Source organism: Dama dama, chromosome 8, assembly GCF_033118175.1.
Source record: "Dama dama isolate Ldn47 chromosome 8, ASM3311817v1, whole genome shotgun sequence".
Classification (NCBI taxonomy): domain Eukaryota; kingdom Metazoa; phylum Chordata; class Mammalia; order Artiodactyla; family Cervidae; genus Dama; species Dama dama.
The window spans coordinates 44024069-44045523 of NC_083688.1; the positions used below are offsets into that span (position 1 = coordinate 44024069).

Genomic DNA, 21455 nt, shown 5'->3' on the forward strand with positions numbered 1-21455 from the left:
TTTTTATACTCAAAAAATCCCATATTTATAGGCAGGGAAATTGTTTTAATTACATCATGTTTATTTCATTGTATTAATCATCTGTTACTTTCTTCCATAGCACCTAAATGTGTACATTTTGAAGAAAGTAGTGTGTGGTGAAATACTTCTATTTAATATCATGCATATTGTCAATATCAAAATGATTAACTGAATCCCTTTTTTTCAGTGATTTCCTAAATAAAAACCAGGAGCTTTTGCAAGATTTATCAGAAGTGGATGATGAAAACACCCAGTTGATGGAAATTTTGAATACTCTGTTTTTCTTGCCAATCAGACGACTTCATGGTTATGCAAAAGTTTTGCTAAAACTTGCTACTTGTTTTGAAGTGGTAAGCTCACATATATACCTCTTGTGGACACTTGGGAAGCCAAGGATCATAGTTGTTTGTTTGAATTATTCTACCCCAAGATCTGGAACTCCACTAAATTTATTTTTCTTCAGGGAAATGAAAGAAGAAAGTATGGCTGTAGGTTTATCTAGTGTTCTTTGCTATGGATTCAATTTCCTTTCAGGGCCTTGACAAGATTCACTTTATTCATTTTATGTCCGTCTAAAGCTGAGACCCAGTTTTGCTACTCATTCAGTAGTTGTCCAACTTTGAGTACATACCGAGTACAAGTTACCAGTTAAACAGAGCTGTTAAAACCCTGCCTGTGATGACACACCCTTCTAAGGCGTGGCGTTAGCACCTGGCCTGGGTTCATGGTAGACTTCATGCCAGGTATTTGGGTCACTTTGGCTTATGCTGTGAAAAATCAGTGTTACAGGATTTTCTCAAATGTTAACTAGATCACTTTCTGTATAAAATTAGTTAGGTGGAGTCCTAGAAAATTTGCATCACTCTAGCATATATTAAAGCTGGTCCTAAGACAGTTACTTTTGAAATTGTACTGAAATGTGTTGTTTTAGTTTCCATTCCGAAGGGCTCTAGAGAAACCATAATGATTCTAGGGTTTCTTATAGTTTAGAATTTTTTATATCTTGGGATCCTTATTTAGGACAGATGTTGTCTTCAGAATGATCTAGGAATTTATGTGGCCTCTTTATGTTTGATCCTACCTGGTCTTGTAGGTCTTTTCTTTTGTCTGGTTTCGGTGTTAGCCCAAACTGATCTAATTTCAGCTGTATTTCCAACTGTAGCAAGTTGGAAGATTTTCTTCATTTGTTTGAACTAAACAATCTCAACAGATTAAATGCAGTGGCAGATATGAAAATCCAGCTGTCATCTTTTAACTCAGATAATAAAGAGATTTGAAAAATGTGGGACAATGCCACTTTTCATATGAAACATTTTTTTTGTTTTGAAATTTTAATTTTAATTAAAATTTTTTGTTATATTTGAATTAATAAAGATTTTAAAAATTTTCAACTTTATTTTACCGTATGGTAAATATCAAGAGATTATAGCCCACAGAAGCAAAATAGAGGGATCCTGAGACCAAAACCATTGATAATTCCTCTCCTATCCTGAGTTCTATGCTTTTCTCCTTACTGATAACTGCCAGTGTTTGTTTCTTTTCCCTCTTGAGTTCTTCCCCCATTTCATATGTACCTGTATGTGATACATGTGTAACTGTATGTGGTAGAATTTTCTGGAGACAGTCTTCTTTTTTCTCAGTTCCCTTTAGTGTACCATGTCTTTTCTTAGGCTGGCTTCCTTCCCTAAGTTTATTACTATATATCTAAACCACAATGAGTCTACAAATTCTGGACAATTGTTATATATCCTTTCCCCCCACCTCTTAATTATTGGCCTCTAGACATCTCCAGAATACCAGAAGCTGCAGGATTCCAGCTCTTGTTATGAGTCGCTTGCTCTCCATCTCGGCAGGAAAAGGAAGGAAGCAGAATACACATTGAGTTTCTGGAAGACCTTTCCTGGAAAAATGACGGTAAACCATGCCAATGGTCATTACCCCACAGACAGCAGGCATAGTGTAATAGCTGCCGTAATTTTCTTGACTCCTCACTTATTTACAGTAATGGTGCTATAGTGACCCCTTTTCTAAGGGTGATCTAAGGACCACAGCCATGGGGGTTCTGGGTATCAGCACCTTCCCTCATCACTGGGAATCTTTTCTGAATATGTCTCTTCTTCTGTTTGTTTGCTCCTGAAAGTGAAAGTGAAAGTTGCATAGTCATGTCCAACTCTTGCAATCCCATGACTGTGGCTTACCTGGCTCCTCTGTCTGTGAAATTCTCCAGGCAAGAGTACTGGAGTGGGTTGCCATTTCCTTCTCTAGGGGATCTTCCCGACCCAGGGATCGAACTCCGGTTTCCTGCATAGCAGGCAGATTTACCAACTGAGCCACTTTCCTGTCTTTTTTATTTTCCTTGGAGCTCTGCTTTTATGAAATATTTGGGTCCCATCTGAATTTAAGTTTATTAATACCAAGCTAAGCTATGACCAACAAATTCTCCTAAATGTGATTTGTATTTTTTTTTCTTTTTCTCCTTGCATAAAATAATTTTGATACTTTAATTTTCTTTTTGTTTTCAATCCCAGGATTCCTTGCGGAAGCCCGAGCGTCGGTTACTGTGTGAGAGCAGCAACCGGGCCCTGTCCCTGCAGCATGCGGGGAGGTTTTCTGTGAACTGGTTCATTCTCTTTAATGATGCCCTAGTCCATGCCCAGGTAGGCTAGATTCCCCACCTCAAAAGAGGCCATGGGAGGGGCGGTACTATGAGTATTTAATTAATCGTACCATCAGTTTATTTTACAAACTGTTGTGATTTTCCCGAAACACTTGAGTGAAAGAGAATGTTTAGCTTGCTTGGTGGCACAGGCTAGACTTCCAGGAGCTCTTTTAGTTTCCAAATTTAAAATGAGTGTCAGCCATGTGAAAGGGTCCTAGCCACAAACATGGCGAGACCACTGGGGTTAGCTGTGTTATGGGGTTGTGGCTGAGGTGGACTTAACCACTTGAAAGGGGTTCTGCAGCAGCAACTTCAGGGCCCACATGGGCTTTCTCAGACGTGTGTCCATATTCTTTGTTTCAGTTCTCCACACACCATGTTTTCCCTTTGGCCACACTGTGGGCTGAGCCACTTTCTGAAGAAACTGGTGGCGTGTAAGTGTCCCTCCTATCTCATTCCCTTCTTGTGTTATTTACCCAGGTTGCTTCCTTAGACAAATAAAAGCTCAAGAGGCCTCCCTGTTGTGTACAAGAGTACTCACCATCCCAACACATAGATAGTAAGTGGCCTAGAGGGAAGATCATGACAGAGCCAACATGATGAGTGTTGGAAGGGCTTCTCCACTGCTTACATCCCCATTGTTTAACCCAGAGCAAAGAAACTGTGTCCTTTTCCCACTGTGGGAACCAAACCCAGGGCAGGACTGCATTTATATCTAATTGACTTCTGATCCTCTTGAAATAAGTTGCTTTTCATATTTGAGGATTGATGTTATAATGACAGGTTGTCATACCTGCTGGCCTTTATCCTTGTGCACATTTTAGGAATGGCCTAAAGATAACTACACCTGAGGAGCAGTTCACTCTCATTTCATCAACACCCCAGGAAAAGGTAAGTCTTACGGTATTTTCTTTCCATCTTTGGCCTGGCTGTTTTCTGTCTCTTAAGGTAGTGAGGAAGAAATACAAATTGTTCTTCCTTGCTTAATGATCCATAATTATGTCTGATAAATCTTCTTTAAACCAGAATTAATAGATTTTTGTTGTTGTTCTAATGTAACAATTTAAAATATAAAGCAATGAATTTTAAGAGCCAATCAGTGTTACTCAATAAAGAGAGTGTTAGGAGTCAGATGAAATTTCCACACTAAGGAAAGCTATCAAGATGTAAAGCAATGCTTGATGAGTTGTTGCTTTAAGCTTGCTGGCATGTGCTTTTTGCTCTTAGACAAAGTGGCTCCGGGCTATAAGCCAAGCTGTGGATCAGGCTTTGAGGGGGATGTCTGATCTTCCACCTTATGGGAGTGGCAGCAGTATTCAGAGGCAGGAACCACCAATTTCACGCAGTGCCAAATATACTTTCTACAAGGATCCTCGCCTAAAGGATGCAACCTATGATGGACGCTGGCTTTCAGGGAAGCCTCATGGCAGGTCAGCATGTTCATGATTTGATTTATGTCTGGAGTCAGGATGGTAATCTAGCTACTGAAAAAGTACTGATTTTCGGAAACTTTAATTGACACGTATTATTCTTTGCTTATGCATTTCCAGAGGGGTTTTGAAGTGGCCAGATGGAAAGATGTATTCTGGCATGTTCAGGAATGGCTTGGAAGATGGGTAAGTACATTGTGAACGTAAGTGTCTTAAAGTGTGTTATTTTGTGCTCACAGTTATTTTCAAGACAGTAGAATTTTATGTTTTTGGAAATGGATTAGGACTTATCATGCACAGGTATGAACATGAAGAGAGCTCGGAATCCAGGCTACAGCCTTGTTTTACCTAGAATGAATCATTTGCTTTGACAGTTGATGACCTTAAGTTACACAGCTTCTATCTGTTGACATAGGACTGTTTTTTCTATCCATTTCTCAGCTGTAAGGACTGAGTACCTTGGGTAATGTTGATGTTGAGACTGTTGAGATCAAGTGCCCCCTTTACACAAAGGACATAGAGAAATTTTCCCTTCAATAATTTTAATTCATCTTTAATTTCTGTGATCTGTTGAAGGGGAAATCTTCTAAATGATGTTTATCTTAATGACATTCAAATGATGTTATTTTTATATAAACAGGTCATGTTTTCTAACACTATAAATATGTTTACATGATAAATGTATGGCAGTGAAGTGTTTTGTTTCATGTTAGAGAACTAATTTTATTTTACTATATAAAAAGATTATTATATAAATTGGGTAGGTGATTTTTGTGTGTGTGATAATATAAATTTTGATGTCTTTTAATCTCTATTTCATAGAATTTCAGAATGAGAAGAGACTTGAGGTACTTTTAATTTACCCGCCTTGTTGCACAGATGAGGGAGCTGGGTACCTAGACTTACCCAAGGTGATGCAGCTAATTGGGGGCAAAAATAGGCCTCGGACACAGATTTTCTGTTTTTCATTGGACTTGGGATAAAACACCTAATTACTCTGTAATGGTGTTGATGTCCCATTCCTCTAAGACTTGCCAAATAGCTTAGGTAATAGGTAAGCACATAAACCAATAACCCATTTACTCTTCTAGGTAGATCTTTTCTCTGTTCTTGTTATATTTTCCAATATATTCATACCAAAAGTGAGTATGTCATACATGCATCTTAAAATGTTTTTATTTTCCTTGGCAGATATGGAGAATATAGAATCCCAAACAAAGCACTGAACAAAGAAGACCATTATGTAGGCCATTGGAAAGAAGGAAAAATGTGTGGTCAAGGAGTCTACAGGTAATAGCATTGGAAAGGTTGCTAACTGGTTGCTAATGAGAAGTTGCTGTTTAACATGGGGAGCTCACAGCAGTACTCTCTGACAGCCTGAGGGGCTGGATGGGGCGGGAGGTGGGAGAGAGGTTCAGGAGGGAGGGGACATGTGTATACTTAGGGCTGATTTACATTGCTGTATGGCAGAAGTCAATACAATATTGAAGCCATTATCTTCCAATTAAATTTAAAAGAAAAAAAAATCATGTAAACTTGAATGTTCTATTTCCATGCAGTAAATTTTACTTATCCCTAATGACTGAAAATGTGTTGATTCTTCTTTTAAATATCAGCCTCTCATCTATCACAGGATGAAGATATTAGCTTATTGTTTAGTTCTTAAAACTGTAAAATCATTGTTTTCTCATAGAATCTCCTAGATATCTTGCTTATGAATTTATCTGATATTTACTGCATAGCTCTACTATGGATAAAACCTGTCATTCTTTCAGAGATCACTCATTATTTCATTTTCCCATAAGGGACACATTTTCCCTCATGTTAACATAAAATTCCCCCCATAACACCTTCAACTTCTTAAACCCAGTCTTTCAAAAATGAGATATTTGATTGGTGAAAAATAGTCATATAAATAAACAAATAGAGCTACCAGTGAGACATGAGTATAATTTTGAATTTCCTAAACTTTGTAAAAATGAGCATCAGAATTCAGTATGCTTGTGATCTTTATCCATTCTTTCTAACCACAGTTATGCCTCTGGTGAAGTGTTTGAAGGCTGTTTTCAAGATAATATGCGTCATGGTCATGGTCTCCTGCGAAGCGGAAAGCTGACTTCCTCTTCTCCCAGTATGTTCATTGGCCAGTGGGTAATGGATAAGAAAGCAGGATACGGCGTCTTTGATGATATCACAAGGTACAGTATTATGCTTCTGCTCTCTCAGTTTAGTTGAGGGGATAAGGTTCCTACACGTCTCTAAAAAAAGATGATTTTGTGAAGGCTAAGTGTATTAATTGGACAATACTGAGAACATTTTTAATAAGAAAATAGAGTTATTAGGTGTCATTTTATTCATTTGGTTGTGAACCAGACAACAGGTTACTTCTATACAAGATCTGGATCATTCAAAATTAACATTGGTATGATTTTCCTTAAAGCTTCACCTGTACAAAGCTTTTTATGTCTCAAAGGGGCTACCAAATCTATGACTATTATACAAAGAAAAACCTTTAATGCAGTCAGTAGATAATAGGAATAAAAAGTTAGGAAGATCAGTGAAAATTCCCTTTTGGGATTATAAAATAGTATCTAAACACCTTTCTATGTAGCTGTTCCTGTCAAGCCTCTGACTTGTTACCATGCCAGCCACCAGGAATCAAACTTGGTTAAATTCAATGAACTAAACTTTGGGGAGGAATATAGTTTTTTGCCTCTGTATTTGGTGCGGCCTGATTTGCTTTTAGACTGAATGTATAATCTCCCCCTCATGTTATTGCCGGGGCTTCCCAGGTGTTGCTGGTGGTAAAGAACCCGCCTGTGAGTGCAGGAGACGTAAGAGACGTGGGTTTGATCCCTGGGCTGGGAAGGTCCCCTGGGGGCGGGCATGGCAACCCACTCCAGTATTCTTGTCTGGAGAATCCCAGGGACAGAGGAGCCTGGTGAGCTACAGTCCGTGGGGGCGCACAGAGTCGGACACGACTGAAGCAATGCAGCACACACGTGTTATTGTCATAATGTGGGACTGAAAATTTTTGTTGTAGTTACTAAAATCCACGGTTATTTAACTGGTAGTTTGCACTCATTTGATTTTTTTAGTGGAGACTAGTAAGATTTCTCTGAGTTTGAGTAGGTGGAAGATTGAGCCTGCTTTTTTGATATACCCCATTTAAGTCAGTGAACTCTGGTTAAGAAAAATTGTGCATAGGTTTAAGTTCACCTTTTGAATGACATTGTTTTGAGTTGAATTCTTGGCATTAATTAAATATTTTACAATTCTCAAGGAAGCCCTGAAAGTATATACAGATCTATGTCTGATAGTATATGTGTGTTAATCACTCGGTTGTGTCCCACTCTTTGCAACCCCATGGACTGTAGCCCGCCATGCTTCTCTGTCTGTGGAATTCTCCAGGTCAGAACACAGGAGTGGGTAGCCATTCCCTTCTCCAGGGGATCTTCCCAACCCAGGGTTTGAACCCAGATCTCCCGCGTTGCAGGCGGATTCTTTATCATCTGAGCCACCAGGTCCTGCGAGGACAGTGCTCAGAGCGGGATGTGTTTTGCAGTCACATTGTCCCATGCTGGAGGAGACAGCGTTGGCACTTTAATTAGTGAAATGGGACAGATACTAACCTAGGGCTGATGCTTGGTGTCTTCCATGTGATCACTGTTTTTTCCCTGCCTCATCCTTATCATCACTGATTCTTAAACTTCTTTTGTTTAATCTCTATTTTTAATTTTTTTTTCTGTTTCTCTGCAGAGGGGAGAAGTATATGGGACTGTGGCAAGATGATGTATGCCAAGGCAATGGTGTAGTAGTTACCCAGTTTGGTTTATACTATGAAGGCAATTTCCATCTTAATAAAATGATGGTGAGTGGAATGTTTTGCATATAGTTACGGTCGACTTTTTAAAACTCCTAGTCCTTAATTTTTAAGTCATCTTTTTATTAATGTTCCACCTTCCCTAATACAATTTTTCTTATCTTTTTTTTTAAGATTATGTAAGGCTTTGGAGGATGTGACTATAGAGACCCTAAGTTGCTGCATGTTTTAAGTGTTGTGATTTTTGTTTTGTTTCTTCACATAGGGAAATGGGGTTTTACTTTCTGAAGATGATACTATCTATGAGGGGGAATTTTCAGATGACTGGACCCTCAGTGGAAAGGTTGGAAACTTTTTTCTCTTAATAATCTTTTACTGATTTTTTTCTTGATCTTTAAAAAAGCTAGCCTCCAATAAAATTTAACTGTTTCAAGTGTGCATTTCAGTGATTTTTTAGTACGTATGCAGAGTTGTACAACCATTACCACGATCCAGTTTGAGATCATTTCCAACACCATCTCCTGCTCGGTTATAATCATTCCCTGGTTCCACTTCCGGCCCCAGGCGACCTCTGATTAACTTTATAGATTTGCCCTTTCAGGTCCTTTCATGTAGTTGGAATCACACAACAAGGGTTTTCTTTTGTGTGGCTTCTCACACTTAGTATGTTTCTGAGATTTTTATGTATTGTGGCATGCGCAATACTTGATTACTTTTTTATTGCATAACAGCATTCCAAAACCACATTTCCTTTGTCCCTTCACCAGTTGATGGGCACTGGATTATTTTCAAATTTAGACTGTTTTCAACTTTAGGCTACTGTGTATAGTGAAGTTAACTACAACTTCTTTTCTTCTTTTTTTAATTGAATTATTATTGATCTATAACACTGTGTTGGTTTCAGATGTACAGCATGACTACTCAGTCTTTTTGCAGATTTTGCCCCTATTATAGGTTATTGCGAGATAAAGGGTATAATTCCCTGTGCCATACAGTGTGCCCTTGTTGCTTATCTACTGTGCACATAGTACTTTGTGTCTGTTAATCCCATACCCCTAATTTGTCCACATCCTATCCATTCCCATTTCAAAATCACAGGTTTGTTTTCTGTCTCTGAGTTTGTTTCTGTTTTCCATTTCCACTTCTTGTGTGAACATGTGTTCTCATTTCTCCCAGGTGGATACCTAGGAGTATAGTTGCTGGGTTGTATGGAAAATTGATGTTTAACATATTAAGAAATGGCCAAACTATTTTCCAAAGTGGCTGCATCATTTTACTTTCCTAGAGTCAATGTATAAGGATTCTAATTTCTTCACACCTTTGCCAGTATTATTTTCTTTTTTTCCTCTTTGTCATTCTAGGGGATGTGAACTGAAACCTCATGGTTTTAATTAACATTTCCCTAGTGATTAATAATCTCATTATAGAGCATATCTTCAAGTACTTACTAGCAATTCATCTGTCTTCTTTGGTGAAATGTATATTTTCAAATATTTTGACATTTTAAGAATTTACTTGTTTATAGCTTATTGCATTTTAAAATCCTCTGTTTTTTGATTTTCTATTTTATGTCTTCTCTTTTTCTTGATCAGTCTAGTTAAGTGTTGGTCTTTTTTTCTTAGTCAATCCAGTTAAATGTGTGTCAAGTTTTCATATCTTTTCAAAGAAGCAACTTTTGGTTTCATTGTTTTTTATCTCTTATTTTCATTCTCATTGATTTTTACTCTAATCTTTAGTATCTTCTTGCTTTGGGTTTAGTTTGCTTTTTTCTAATTTTGTGAGGTGGAATTTTAGATTATTGATTTCAGATTTTTCTTTTTATAATATAAACATTTACAGCTTTAAATTTGCCTCTAAGCACTGCTTTTGTAGCATTGCATCAATTTAGATAAGTTGTGTATTCATTTTATGCAGCTCAAAGTATTTTAACAGTTTTATTTGTTATTTCTTTTTCTTTAACCCATGGGTTATTTTCATATACTCTTTTTGCACATGCATGTACATACACTTTTTTTTAAGGATTAGGGACTAGTTAAAAGTGAAAATGCCAACCATTTAGTGCTGTTTTTTTTTTTCCCACTCCCCCCCCACCCCCCGCTTGATTTTTAAGACTGGAAATACTTCCTGTAATTCCACATTTTCTCTGCCATTACCTAGGGAACACTGACTATGCCAAATGGAGATTACATTGAAGGTTATTTTAGTGGAGAATGGGGATCTGGGATCAAAATCACTGGAACATACTTCAAGCCTAGTCTGTATGAGAGTGATAAAGACAGACCTAAAGCTTTGTGAGTAATGACTGTTAATTATGTATTAATTATTGAATGTTTTGAGTTGTCTTGCTTTTGTAAAAAGTGGTTAATATTTCAAATGTAGAACAAGTTTTTAAAATCTGTTTTTGTAAGCAGTGTATAACTCCAAATCATAAACTGACACTGCTACAGATAGCTAAATCTACAGTCTTGTCTTAGATTATAGCCTCAGAGCATAAATGTTTAAACTGATGAAAGTTCTATGTGCAGGAATAATCTTACTGTTAATGGTACAGGAATCCAAGTTGATCGAAAGAGAACCTTTTAAAACGGAAGCCCTGCACAACTTGGTTTTGAAAAGTAAAGCTCAGTCCTACAAATACAATAAGTGGAATAGTATACGCTGCATATATGGGAAAAAATCAAAGTCACTAAGTGTATTGTGTTCTTTCTCTAGGTTTTTGGCACGTTTATTTTCCTTTACTGATTCCAGCTTCTGCTTTGTTTTTGTATTTTGATAGCATCTCAGATCCTTTGTTTTCATGGGAGCGTGATACGCTTTCTGTAGCATGTTTATTCTTAAAGAGTGTTTTTAGAAGCCGGTGCATAATGTATGTTTCAGCTCTCACTGTGAGATATGCAAGGCACAGAAACTTCTCTTTTTAGTAGGAATCAGTTTTTCAAAATTAATTTTGTAGAAATGTAGAAAGCAAAGGAGACAAATCTGATGTGCCTCATACCTAACAGTTCATACACTTTAGTATCTAATAAACACTAAGCAGCTAAAAACCATCCCTTTACACTTTCTATTCAGTCTTTAAACAACGGAGCCACTATCTACTTGGGCAGCTTTTGTCACAGAAGTATTTACAGTTCGTATATTATTAGAAAGTTTCTATTCCTTAGGATATTTGCACAAAAATAAGTGATCAGTAAAAGGCTGACATAACCTTATTAGCAGGAAGCTTGGAAACCTGGCGGTACCAGCTGATGAAAAGTGGAAAGCCGTGTTTGATGAGTGCTGGCATCAGCTCGGCTGTGAGAACCCAGGCCAAGGGGAAGTCTGGAAAGCGTGGGACAATATCGCTGTGGCCCTGACCACCAGTCGGCGCCAGCATAGAGACAGGTGCGTGGATGCCTGCCCAGCACAGAGCCTGGTGGGAGACGAAACCTGAAGCGAGTAGGTTGTTAAGGATTTCCACATTTAGGTTTTAAGTACAGTTTAGAAGTCAGTGATGTACTTCTGGGTAAGGATGGATAAAACACGCCTCCCCGTGTCTTCTGCTGAACTCAACTATTAATATAAAATGCAGGCAGAATACACGGTGAGCTGTTCAAAACTCTGAAGAGCACATGTCAGCAGATTATTGGGGGAGAGCACCTGAATTCAGCGTGCCACCCGACCAGTGGAGAGCTTACAAGCTTTTTAACCTCAGCGTTTCTCAGCTTGAACTCTGTATAACTTGAAACTAGGCGCACACACTGTGGTGTAGGGATCCAGAAAAACGCCTCTGTTTCTGGCTAAAGATACCAGAGACTCCTAGAGCTCAGAAAGGGTGGAGGAGGAACACTGGTTTCTCTCTCTCTCCTCCTCCCCTTTCTCATGCCTCAGCCTACAGACACTTACATGGCAGGACGGCGATGCAGCAGCTGGAGCAGCCAGGAGTACCTGGAGGAGCCAGGGCTCTCCCGGGGTGGGCCCTTCTCCCTGGTGGGTCATCAGGGCCAGGAGTCAGGGCCAGACCCACTGCCGTGTTGGCTTCTCTCTCTGTCCTCCCACTGCTTTATGGAAGTGGGTAGTTTCAGGCGGAAGCCTTACCTACAGGGGGAATCAGAAAATGCTGGGGAGGTCATAGAGAGGAACTTTGGAAACCAACCCTGATAAGTTGTTTATGAACTCCTGGACTCACCCCATACCTGTTCATGTGTGGATTTGATTCTGATTAGCTAAGCAGTCCACCTAGGTCCCAGACCAACGCTTGAGTGGCACTCGCGGAACAGACCCAGACAGGCCTGCATGGCCCACGGGACGTGGCCTGACACTGAATCCATAGCCCACAGACAGCTGAAACAAAATACCAGGTGTTTGAGAGACTCCTAGGTCACCCACACATTCATTGATTCACTGGAGGGACTCAGTGTGACTCAGCGTATAGTTGTGCTCACAGGTCAGAGTCGTTCCAGCAACACGGCAAGGCTCCACAGCTGGTCATGGGGGAAGAAGACACACGCGGAGTCTGGAGGAATCCACGTGCACGCTTCCCGTGCTCGCTGCTTCTCTGAGGGCTCACATACAGCACACTCTTCCCCAGGCAGTAAAATGCAGCCCCCAACACACGGTATTTCTGCTCAGCAAAGCCCATCAGAGATGAACTGCCCCCCGTGTTTACTGAGGACCAGTCACATAGGCATCTTAAGCCTACCAGCTGCCAAAATCCCACAGTCCCAGAAGGAAGCACATGTTCACCGTAAATCACTTTGTTAATACGGGCAGTGCCACAATACCCTTATCAGTTAGGAAATGCTTCATATTCGCATAGGGGATTGGTTCCCAGGTGCCACCCAAGGGCCAGCTTCATAGGCAGGTCCTTGTAAAGACAACAGTTTCAGTTCTACTATGTTTACTATGTTTTGGATGCAACATCCTCAATAGGATATAAACAGGACCCAGAATCTCATAGCATAATACTCAAAATGTCCAGGAAATAAACCAGAATTACTTGGTAATCAAAGAACCATGAAATCTCAACTTATTAGGGGAAAGATAATCAACAGACATCCATGACCCCCTAACCTAGATTTTGGAATTATATGACAAGAACTTTAAAGGAGCTATTATAAAAGCATTCAGATGAGCAATTGTAAACATCCTTGAAACAAATATTAAAATTGAAAATACCTGCAAAGAAATAGAGGGTATAAAGAAGAACCAAATCAAAATTGTTGAAATGAAAAATACAGTAAGTAAAATTTTAAAAATCATTGGGTGGACTCAGGAGCAGATAGGAAATGACAGTGGAAGAGTGAGTAAACTTGAAAATAGACTAATAGAAATTATTTAAGCTGAACAACAGAGTGTGAAAAAAAAAGTGAACGGAGCTCTAAGGACCTGAGAGTCTGACATTTGTGTCCTTGGAATCCCAGAAGGAAAGGAGAAAAATTGCAGAGCTGAAAAAATAGTTGAATAAGTAGTGATTGAAAACTCCCAAGTTTGGTGAAAGCCCAGCACATAAACCTGCACATTCAAGAAGCTGAACAAACTTCATCCTAGAAAAAACCAGATATCCATGCACAGACATGTGATAGTCAAATTGGAAGAAAAAATCTTGAAAGCAGCTACAGAAGAATTATGCATTACATATGTATGGCAATAGCAGTTCAAATGGCTGCATCTTTGTTGTCAGAAACCTTGGTGGCCAAAAGGAAATGGTACAATGATTTGGAAGTGCTGAAAGAAAAATTATAGATGTACTTTTCATTTCTTTCTTTTTCTTATTGTCTTCCTTTTTCTTTTTCCTGCTTTTCCATCTGCCATTCTTCATGTTTCTGTATGTAACTTGGCCAGTCACTTCTGCAAGCGCTGATTAGCATTTGAATCTAAAGAACTTGCTAATCCCTGCAGTATAGAAAGAAGGTTTGGTTTTGTTTTTTCCTGTATTGGGGATCAATGGGAATTGATAATAGTGTTTCATTCATGAAGTTTATGAGTTTTATCTCCTACTGTAGTAGTGAAAGAAATGGAAACTCCCAGGATTGATTAAAGCTGTGGATGTGTCCTTGTGGGATGCAGTTGGTCAGCCTTCGCTGATAGAGCCCCTGGGCCAAGACACTGAGACTTGAGTCCTCCAGTTAACTTTGGTTAACTCTTGTTGGGTATTTCCAAGAAGTGAGAATGAATGAACTTTTGTGTAAAACCACATTGCTGCCACAAAGATCTTATTTGTTCATTGATACTATTAAAATAGTATCAGTGTTAATTGTGTACTGTTTCTGATTTCTCATTGATTATAATCTAATGATAGAGTGCCAATACGAAAAAGTTCAGTTGATGGCTAGTGTGTGTTTTGTCTTAACCTCTTCATCCGAAGCTTCCCTTTTGCCATTGTGTGCGTACCCCACCACCTGTTGTAGTGACCACATTATCCCCTTACATCTTGAGCTCATTTCCATTTCATCCTTCATTCTTTAGTTCTCCCTCTCCCCTTTATTCCATTTCTATCCTCACTAACAAGTCTGTCACCAGTTTTCTCTTCAGGTTAACACTACAGTGTTTTTCAACACCAGGGTTTATATTGACACAACATTTTCTTTAATTTATTGTGGTTTGTGTGGAGTAACATTAAGTACTGTTTTAAATAACTTATATAAATCTAATACAGGACAGTTAGAAGTTGTAAGCACATTTGGGCTGAACACTGATGGTTGCCCCATTTCATCCTTAATAGAGCTTCATGTGCACTTAAAATTATCTTGCTTTCTTAAAATACATGATAGGCTCTCTTTTCCCTTTTTATAGCCCAGAGATACTAAGTCGTTCACAGACTCAGACACTAGAGAGTTTGGAATTCATTCCTCAGCATGTTGGTGCCTTCTCCGTGGAGAAATACGATGACATTAAGAAATATTTAATAAAGGTAAATGAGAATCGGAACCATACTGATCTTGTTAATTAATGATACAACTAACACAGTATATCACTCAATGTACTCACAGGTTATTGTTACTCATATCCTGTTTTTGCTTTTTTAATATGTCTTTTGTTAATTCTCTGACTGCTAAAAGCACATTTCCACCTAAAGATTGGCTGATTATGGTGGTAGAAATTTATAAGTGTTGTAAAGGTTCAAGGGGATTCTGGACATCTAGGGTCAGAGTTTAAAATGGCGTTCTGTTTGTAACATTGGCAAACTAGAAGTTCTGTAAAGAAGGCACTCTGCCCTCACCCCGTGGTTCTACTGCCTTTGCTGCCTTCTCCAACCCTGTGAAATCAGACCACAGTTTAAAGTATGACGTGCATGGAGGTAGGGGTGCAGGAAGGAGTATTAGGAGAAATCAGGGGGACTGAGCAGTGACTGTTTCAACTCTCAGTATTCAGTTTTCTGCAAGGTAACATTTCATGTATTTTTCTTGACATTTAAGGTATGTTATCTTTTTCTTCTTTTTTCCTTTGGCCAGGCCACACGGCATGTGGGGTCTCAATTCTCTGACCAGAGATTGAACCTGTGCAGTGCAAGTGCAGAGTCTTAACCACTGGACTGCCAGGGAATGCCCTTAGAACCTTTTAATGATGTTATTCTGTATCAGTATATCCAAAGCTATTTTCCCAAAATGTTAATAGGATTCTTTGATTAAGAGTTCCTACTCCATGTAATTTGGGTAGAATTAATGCTTTCAGAGAAGTTGAAGCATTTAAATATTCCTGGTCCAAAAAGTAGTCTCTTGATGCCTTGAAAATTGTTTATCATTTTTGAAATTGTTTATTTTGATTGTTTCTGCTGTTGGTGCACACTGGCTGCGTTGGTTTTCTTCCTGCTCAGGCCTGTGACACTCCTCTGCACCCGCTGGGCAGGCTCGTGGAGACTCTGGTTGCAGTGTATAGAATGACATATGTGGGTGTGGGAGCCAACCGCCGGCTACTGCAGGAGGCTGTGAAGGAGATTAAGTCCTACCTTAAGCGAATTTTCCAACTGGTGAGGTGAGAGAGCTTTTCATGTCACCAAGGTGTGGAAATACTAGTTTATACTCATGCTTGGGTGGCTTTACCATGAATCTAGAGATTACAGCTTTGCAAGGAGTCATGAATGGTTCCCCTTTACTGCAGAAATTATTCATCAGGAAAATGGTTTTATGCCACAGATCCTTCAGGAGATTAGTGAAAACACATTTTTACTTTGTGTTCATAGCCATTGTAACTTATTTCCTTTATGTCTTTCTTACTCGTTAAGTATAATAGAAGGCTAAAAATAAATCTTTAATACCAATTTTGGTATGATGTATAGGAGTCTTATTTGGATTTAATCTCTAGGCCAAAGTTGTGTCTCTAAAACCTAGCCTAACCTAAAACCTGGAGAAGACAAAGTCTAATAGGAAGTTTTATCCTTGAGTATTTATATCCTGTCAGGCTTCCCAGGTGGTGCAGTGATAAAGAACCTGCTTCCCAGTATAGGAGATACAAGAGATGCAGGTTCAATCCCTGGGTCGGGCAGATCCCCTGGAGGAGGAATTGGCAGCCTACTCCAGTATTCTTGCCTGGAGAATCCCATGGACAGAGGAGCCTGGCAGGCTCTAGTTCACAGGGTCGCAAAGAGTGGGACACGACTGAGCACACACACACATTCATTAGCTATGTTGCTAATTCTATTCTGTAATTAAGCATTAGTTAAGACTCTTAAGGGAATTAACATTTTCATTAATAGTTGATATGAAGCTTGATTTAATTGGTCCTTAAGTAAATTAAATAATGGAAATGTGTTTTTACTTTTTATTCACTCTAAAGGTGTAACTGTATGATTTTTTTATTCTTCCTTAGGTTCTTATTTCCTGAGCTTCCTGAAGAGGGCAGCACCATTCCTCTCTCCGCCCCTCTGCCGACTGAAAGGAAATCCTTCTGCACTGGGAAGTCAGATTCCAGATCTGAATCACCAGAGCCAGGGTGAGTAGAGCTGGGTGGAGATGGTGAAGAAGAGGATGGGAACCAAGTGATCTTACACAGAGAATCCCAGGAAAAATTCTTTTCTCTAGATCTGTTTCCTTCTTTTTAAAATAGTTTGGTTGGATTAGGCGATCTCCAAGGTTTCTTTTAGGTCTCAAGTTTTGTTAGCCAAATGCCATGAAACTGTAACCACAGATGACTAGGCACAAAGCCTGATGAGCAAAGTATATCATTTTGCCCCAGTTCAACAGAGAAGTCAGCCTTAAAATGGAAACACAGTGGGCTTTCATTTAGACTTTGAACCCATGGAAAGAATTCACAGATAGCCCAAGACAAAACTCTGGGGCCATAGGTAAACTTCTCATGTTAACTGCTTACATAAAAGAAGTAATAGAACTGCTTCTTTACTCAAAATTTCCTACCTTTACTTTCCACTTGTAGAAAATGAAGCTCCATGTTTGATTCAATGTTCGGTTTTAATATTAAGGGTTCTCCGTCTCCCTGTGCTGTTTTGTAGCTATGTGGTAACAGGTTCTGGGTTACTGCTTCCGGTGCTCCTACCTCGGCTCTACCCACCGCTGTTCATGCTGTACGCCCTGGACAATGATCGTGAGGAGGACGTCTACTGGGAATGTGTTCTCCGGCTAAATAAGCAGGCAGACCTTGCTCTTTTGGGCTTCCTTGGGGTGCAGAGGTCAGTACAGTAATTATGAATGGGATCTAGTGGTTTTAACTCAAAATACAAACAGCATTACCAGGAATTTGGTAGTTTGATATTTAATTAAATATATGATTTGTAGTTTATTTACTTATTGCCTGTCTTTAGCAAAATAGTGATATTTAAAAATCTTTACTTCTGAGAATCTGTAGATGTGAGTTTGAAATCTGATTATTCTTCTGAATATATGTAAATAATTTGAGTTTTTCCTGACTGATACTTTGCAGTTCTTCAAAGCCAAGTACATACCTTCACATTTTCAGAAAAAGTTAATTGTATTCAGTCTCTGGCATTCTTCTTTCCCTTCTTTTCTCTTATCTTCGCTCCCTCCCTTCCCATCCTCAATTTCTAATTAAAAGTTTAGAAGTGCCCTTTTTTATTGTAGGGTGTTGTTTCCTGTAATCCAAGGAAACATTCAATAATTATACTTTCTAGAAGTGTTATGATAAAGCTGATTACCCCAGCATCCAATAATTATAGATTTGTGCTATTAGAAAAAAGTGATTGAGCCTTAATTGGAAAGTAAATTTTTTCAATGGACTGGTTCAATAGTAAAAACTAAGTAACTGAAATAGTTATTTTAAGCGGGGACTGGGAAGTCAATCTAGTCATTAACTGTTTTTTGGGGTCTTAATCTACCATAAGACACAAACACATATTAACAACGTATGGATTCCATTGTAGGAAATTTTGGCCAGTGACCTTGTCAGTCCTTGGAGAGAGTAAAAAGGTATAGTGAATTTTAGTTTCCTTAGCAAATATGCTTTTGTTTGCTGTGGGGCATTAGAGATAGCAAAAAAATTTCCATTTTACTTTGATAGTGTAGTATACAAGTATAAGTTACTCACTTAAGATAACACATTCTGTGATTGGTGTCACTTATGTTTATTGTCACTGCAAAAGACAGCTTTCTTCTTTGACCTTTATCAGTCCTTTTTTTTTGCAGGTTTTGCCAACCACGAAAGATGCTTGTTTTGCCTCAGCTGTGGAATGTCTGCAGCAGATCAGGTGATCTCTGCTTTGTTGAAAATTATGTAAATCAAAGGAGTGGTTAGTTTATTAAGATATTAATGAGATCTTATATTTACCTAAACTCTAGTCCCCCCACACCCAACCCCCCAAGATGGTGTCAAACTCAGCCTGGGTATCAGAAAGACTCTTGAGACATTTGGGTTACCTTTTACTCTACAAGGCCCTTGCATTTACAGAAGTGGTGGAGAACATACCCAGAAATTTATCTACATAATCATATCTTTAGCCAAATGGAAATTAAGCTTCTTACTCAGCGAAGAGCATGTATTAGGACAATAAGGTTCCAGGTGGGTAAAAGGAGGTGATCTGTGACTTAGTGAATTCTTTCATGTGAACCATTCATAGTTGGAAGCTTCTTTCCTCAAAGAATCATAAGCTTACAGAGGTCATCCCTCCCAGTGACTCCTTCTGCCTGATGTGTCCAGCTTAAGGCACGTGAGCCCTTAGAGTATATTGTCAAACAATATCAAATGGCTCTACTAAGAAAACAACCAGAGTCTATATTTTGTCATTTATTTTTAGTTTTTAATTTTTTTTTTTTTTACAATAGCACAACGTTTACCCCATCAGACAAACTGAAAGTCATCCAGCAGACTTTTGAAGAGATCTCTCAGAGTGTCCTGGCGTCACTTCAGGAAGACTTCCTGTGGTCCATGGATGACTTATTCCCTGTTTTCTTATATGTGGTGCTCCGGGCCAGGTGACCAATCTCTTCTGACTTAAAAAATTCAGAAGTAGGACGTACATATAAGCAGAAGTAACTCAATATCTCTTTCTCGTTGGGGCAGGATTAGGAATTTAGGCTCTGAGGTACACCTCATCGAGGATCTAATGGACCCATATCTTCAGCATGGAGAACAGGGTATAATGTTCACTACTCTGAAGGTAAAGTATAGATATTATTTAATACTTTATTATGTTAAAATCTCTCCTTCATTTGCCATATTGTGACTCTTTCATTAACCACCTTCTTTTATATAAAACTTCAATGCAAACATTAAGTGCCTTTGGAGCACATATTGTTAATATTTTAAAATATATACTATATTAAAGAAAAGTAGAAACGGTCAGTCTCAAATTACTAAAGCAAGTTATCCAATCCTCTGACTCAGTAGGTCTGGAATGATGCTTAATATCAACCTGTGTGTTTATCAAACATATTGGTGATTCTGATTACACTTGTTTGTATACCTTATACTGATCATCAGCATATTCTAAATGTCCGGTCAGAAGTGGCTTAGCAAATTAAGATATTTCTGCTTAATGACAGATGTTAAACAGCTTGGAAAAAAATTTTTTTGTCTGTTTTAGAATTAGAATTTTACAAAGTTTTATTTCTACTAATTAATAACTAGGCAAAGTAGACGTGGGATAGGATGGGGGGCTGGAAGAAAACAGGGGAAAATATGAAAGCAGCTGATTTTGTTGAGCGCTCAGTATTCGTAAAGGAGTTCCTTTCTTAGTCCCATGTGCATTGTTATGTTTATGTAATTTCTTTTAAAGTAAGTTTTAAATGGTTTTGAACTTTTCTTTCAGGCATGTTACTACCAGATCCAGCGTGAGAAGCTTAATTAGGCTGCCGAACAGCTTGACAACTGGATTATCTGTTCAGAGTGTTCCAGCACCATCTGGTGTCTTCCTGTAGCAGGAAAAAGAACAGTGTTGAAATTAGGATGTTGTATTATTGTGGTTGTTATTTCTGAGCCTTGCTAGTGGTTGGAGCTCTGAGCCCAGAATAAAAGACTGTGTGGTGGAAAGGGAGGACGGGAAAGGAGGTAGAAGTCAGATTAGTTTCCCAAGTGTCATGCATCTGCTGTTGGAAAAACGAGGCTATCCCTTCCTGTGGTAAAGAGTATGCCAGCTCATGAACTTGTAGGACAAAATTCTCAGTGTGGCTTCTTACATTAAAGAGGTTGATGAATGTTTTAGAGTTTCTGGTTTGCCCTCAGTCACCCCAGACCCCTTTGCAAGGAACACTTTGTACTTGAAACTATAGTAGCCACACTATGCCTTCCAAAATTCCTTGCAATCATGTGTGCACCATGCTTCTTTGCTGAGGGGAGGGGAAAGAGGAACTTTTAAACTGCAATTTTAACTTTTTCTAAGTTTTTCCACCAGGGCATTTATTCGTGATGGCAAGGTTCTGTGCAGTTACTACTTCTACACCCTGACCCCAAACATGGAGCACTCCCAAATAGGAGTCTGCTGCCTCCCAATGAGAAAGAACATAGGAATTGTGTTCTTGGATTCCTTACAGTGCTCCAGAGTGGATACACTGGAATTCAGACACTGACTTTGAGCTGCTGTGGAACCTCATTCATCCACGTGCAAATGCCGTGTTCCAGGACCTGTGAAAGCCTGAAGGGTTTTTGCTTGCAGGCTGTTTTTTAGAATAGGACTGGAGACTGGGAAATGTGGAAGCAAAGAACTGCATCCATCCTTGACCTAGTATTGTGGTTCTTCCCTGTACCTTGCACTGAACTCACAGAGGGGAAGGAAAAGGAAACTCACTCTGGCTTTTCCCATCTCAAAAGTATTGTGACACCTCAGCCTTTTATTGTTTTGCTTTTCACCGTTTTTAAATGTCCTGTTGTAAGTGGTTGGTTTACACTGTACAAACAACACTAGTAGCTATTCTAGATGACATAGGTGCTCTTCCCCATCTCATCTCCTCCACACCAGGCTGAGCATTCGGAGTGTCCTCCTTCTGCTTCATGGTAACATCTGCAGATGTTAATTGATTTTGAAAAAGGATCATGGTTTCTGCTCTACTTTATAATCAAGACAAGTGTTTATTAAAATACTGTTTTGGAATGTTGGCTGTAATGTCACAGCAATTTTCATAATAAAAGACATTCGTATTTA

General features: G+C 38.9%; 1 protein-coding gene across 4 annotated transcripts in view; it reads left to right on the forward strand.

Annotated features, from left to right (window-relative positions):
- Nucleotides 1-21455, forward strand: part of ALS2 (alsin Rho guanine nucleotide exchange factor ALS2) — a 58827-nt gene extending 37372 nt beyond the window's left edge. The window contains exons 13-34 of one of the 4 annotated variants that reach the window (XM_061149001.1): nucleotides 209-371; nucleotides 1804-1935; nucleotides 2550-2678; nucleotides 3044-3114; nucleotides 3505-3571; nucleotides 3908-4110; nucleotides 4231-4296; nucleotides 5302-5400; nucleotides 6144-6308; nucleotides 7870-7981; nucleotides 8199-8276; nucleotides 10091-10224; nucleotides 11147-11314; nucleotides 14705-14822; nucleotides 15726-15883; nucleotides 16718-16840; nucleotides 17358-17534; nucleotides 18243-18288; nucleotides 18505-18566; nucleotides 19141-19290; nucleotides 19379-19475; nucleotides 20127-21455. In XM_061149001.1, coding sequence (XP_061004984.1) covers nucleotides 209-371; nucleotides 1804-1935; nucleotides 2550-2678; nucleotides 3044-3114; nucleotides 3505-3571; nucleotides 3908-4110; nucleotides 4231-4296; nucleotides 5302-5400; nucleotides 6144-6308; nucleotides 7870-7981; nucleotides 8199-8276; nucleotides 10091-10224; nucleotides 11147-11314; nucleotides 14705-14822; nucleotides 15726-15883; nucleotides 16718-16840; nucleotides 17358-17534; nucleotides 18243-18288; nucleotides 18505-18566; nucleotides 19141-19290; nucleotides 19379-19475; nucleotides 20127-20165 — 2557 coding nt within the window. In that variant the 3' untranslated portion in view covers nucleotides 20166-21455. Of the gene's footprint in view, nucleotides 1-208; nucleotides 372-1803; nucleotides 1936-2549; nucleotides 2679-3043; nucleotides 3115-3504; nucleotides 3572-3907; nucleotides 4111-4230; nucleotides 4297-5301; nucleotides 5401-6143; nucleotides 6309-7869; nucleotides 7982-8198; nucleotides 8277-10090; nucleotides 10225-11146; nucleotides 11315-14704; nucleotides 14823-15725; nucleotides 15884-16717; nucleotides 16841-17357; nucleotides 17535-18242; nucleotides 18289-18504; nucleotides 18567-19140; nucleotides 19291-19378; nucleotides 19476-20126 lie in introns of those variants that run through there. The other 3 variants (XM_061149003.1, XR_009693878.1, XM_061149004.1) reach the window with 3 other exon arrangements.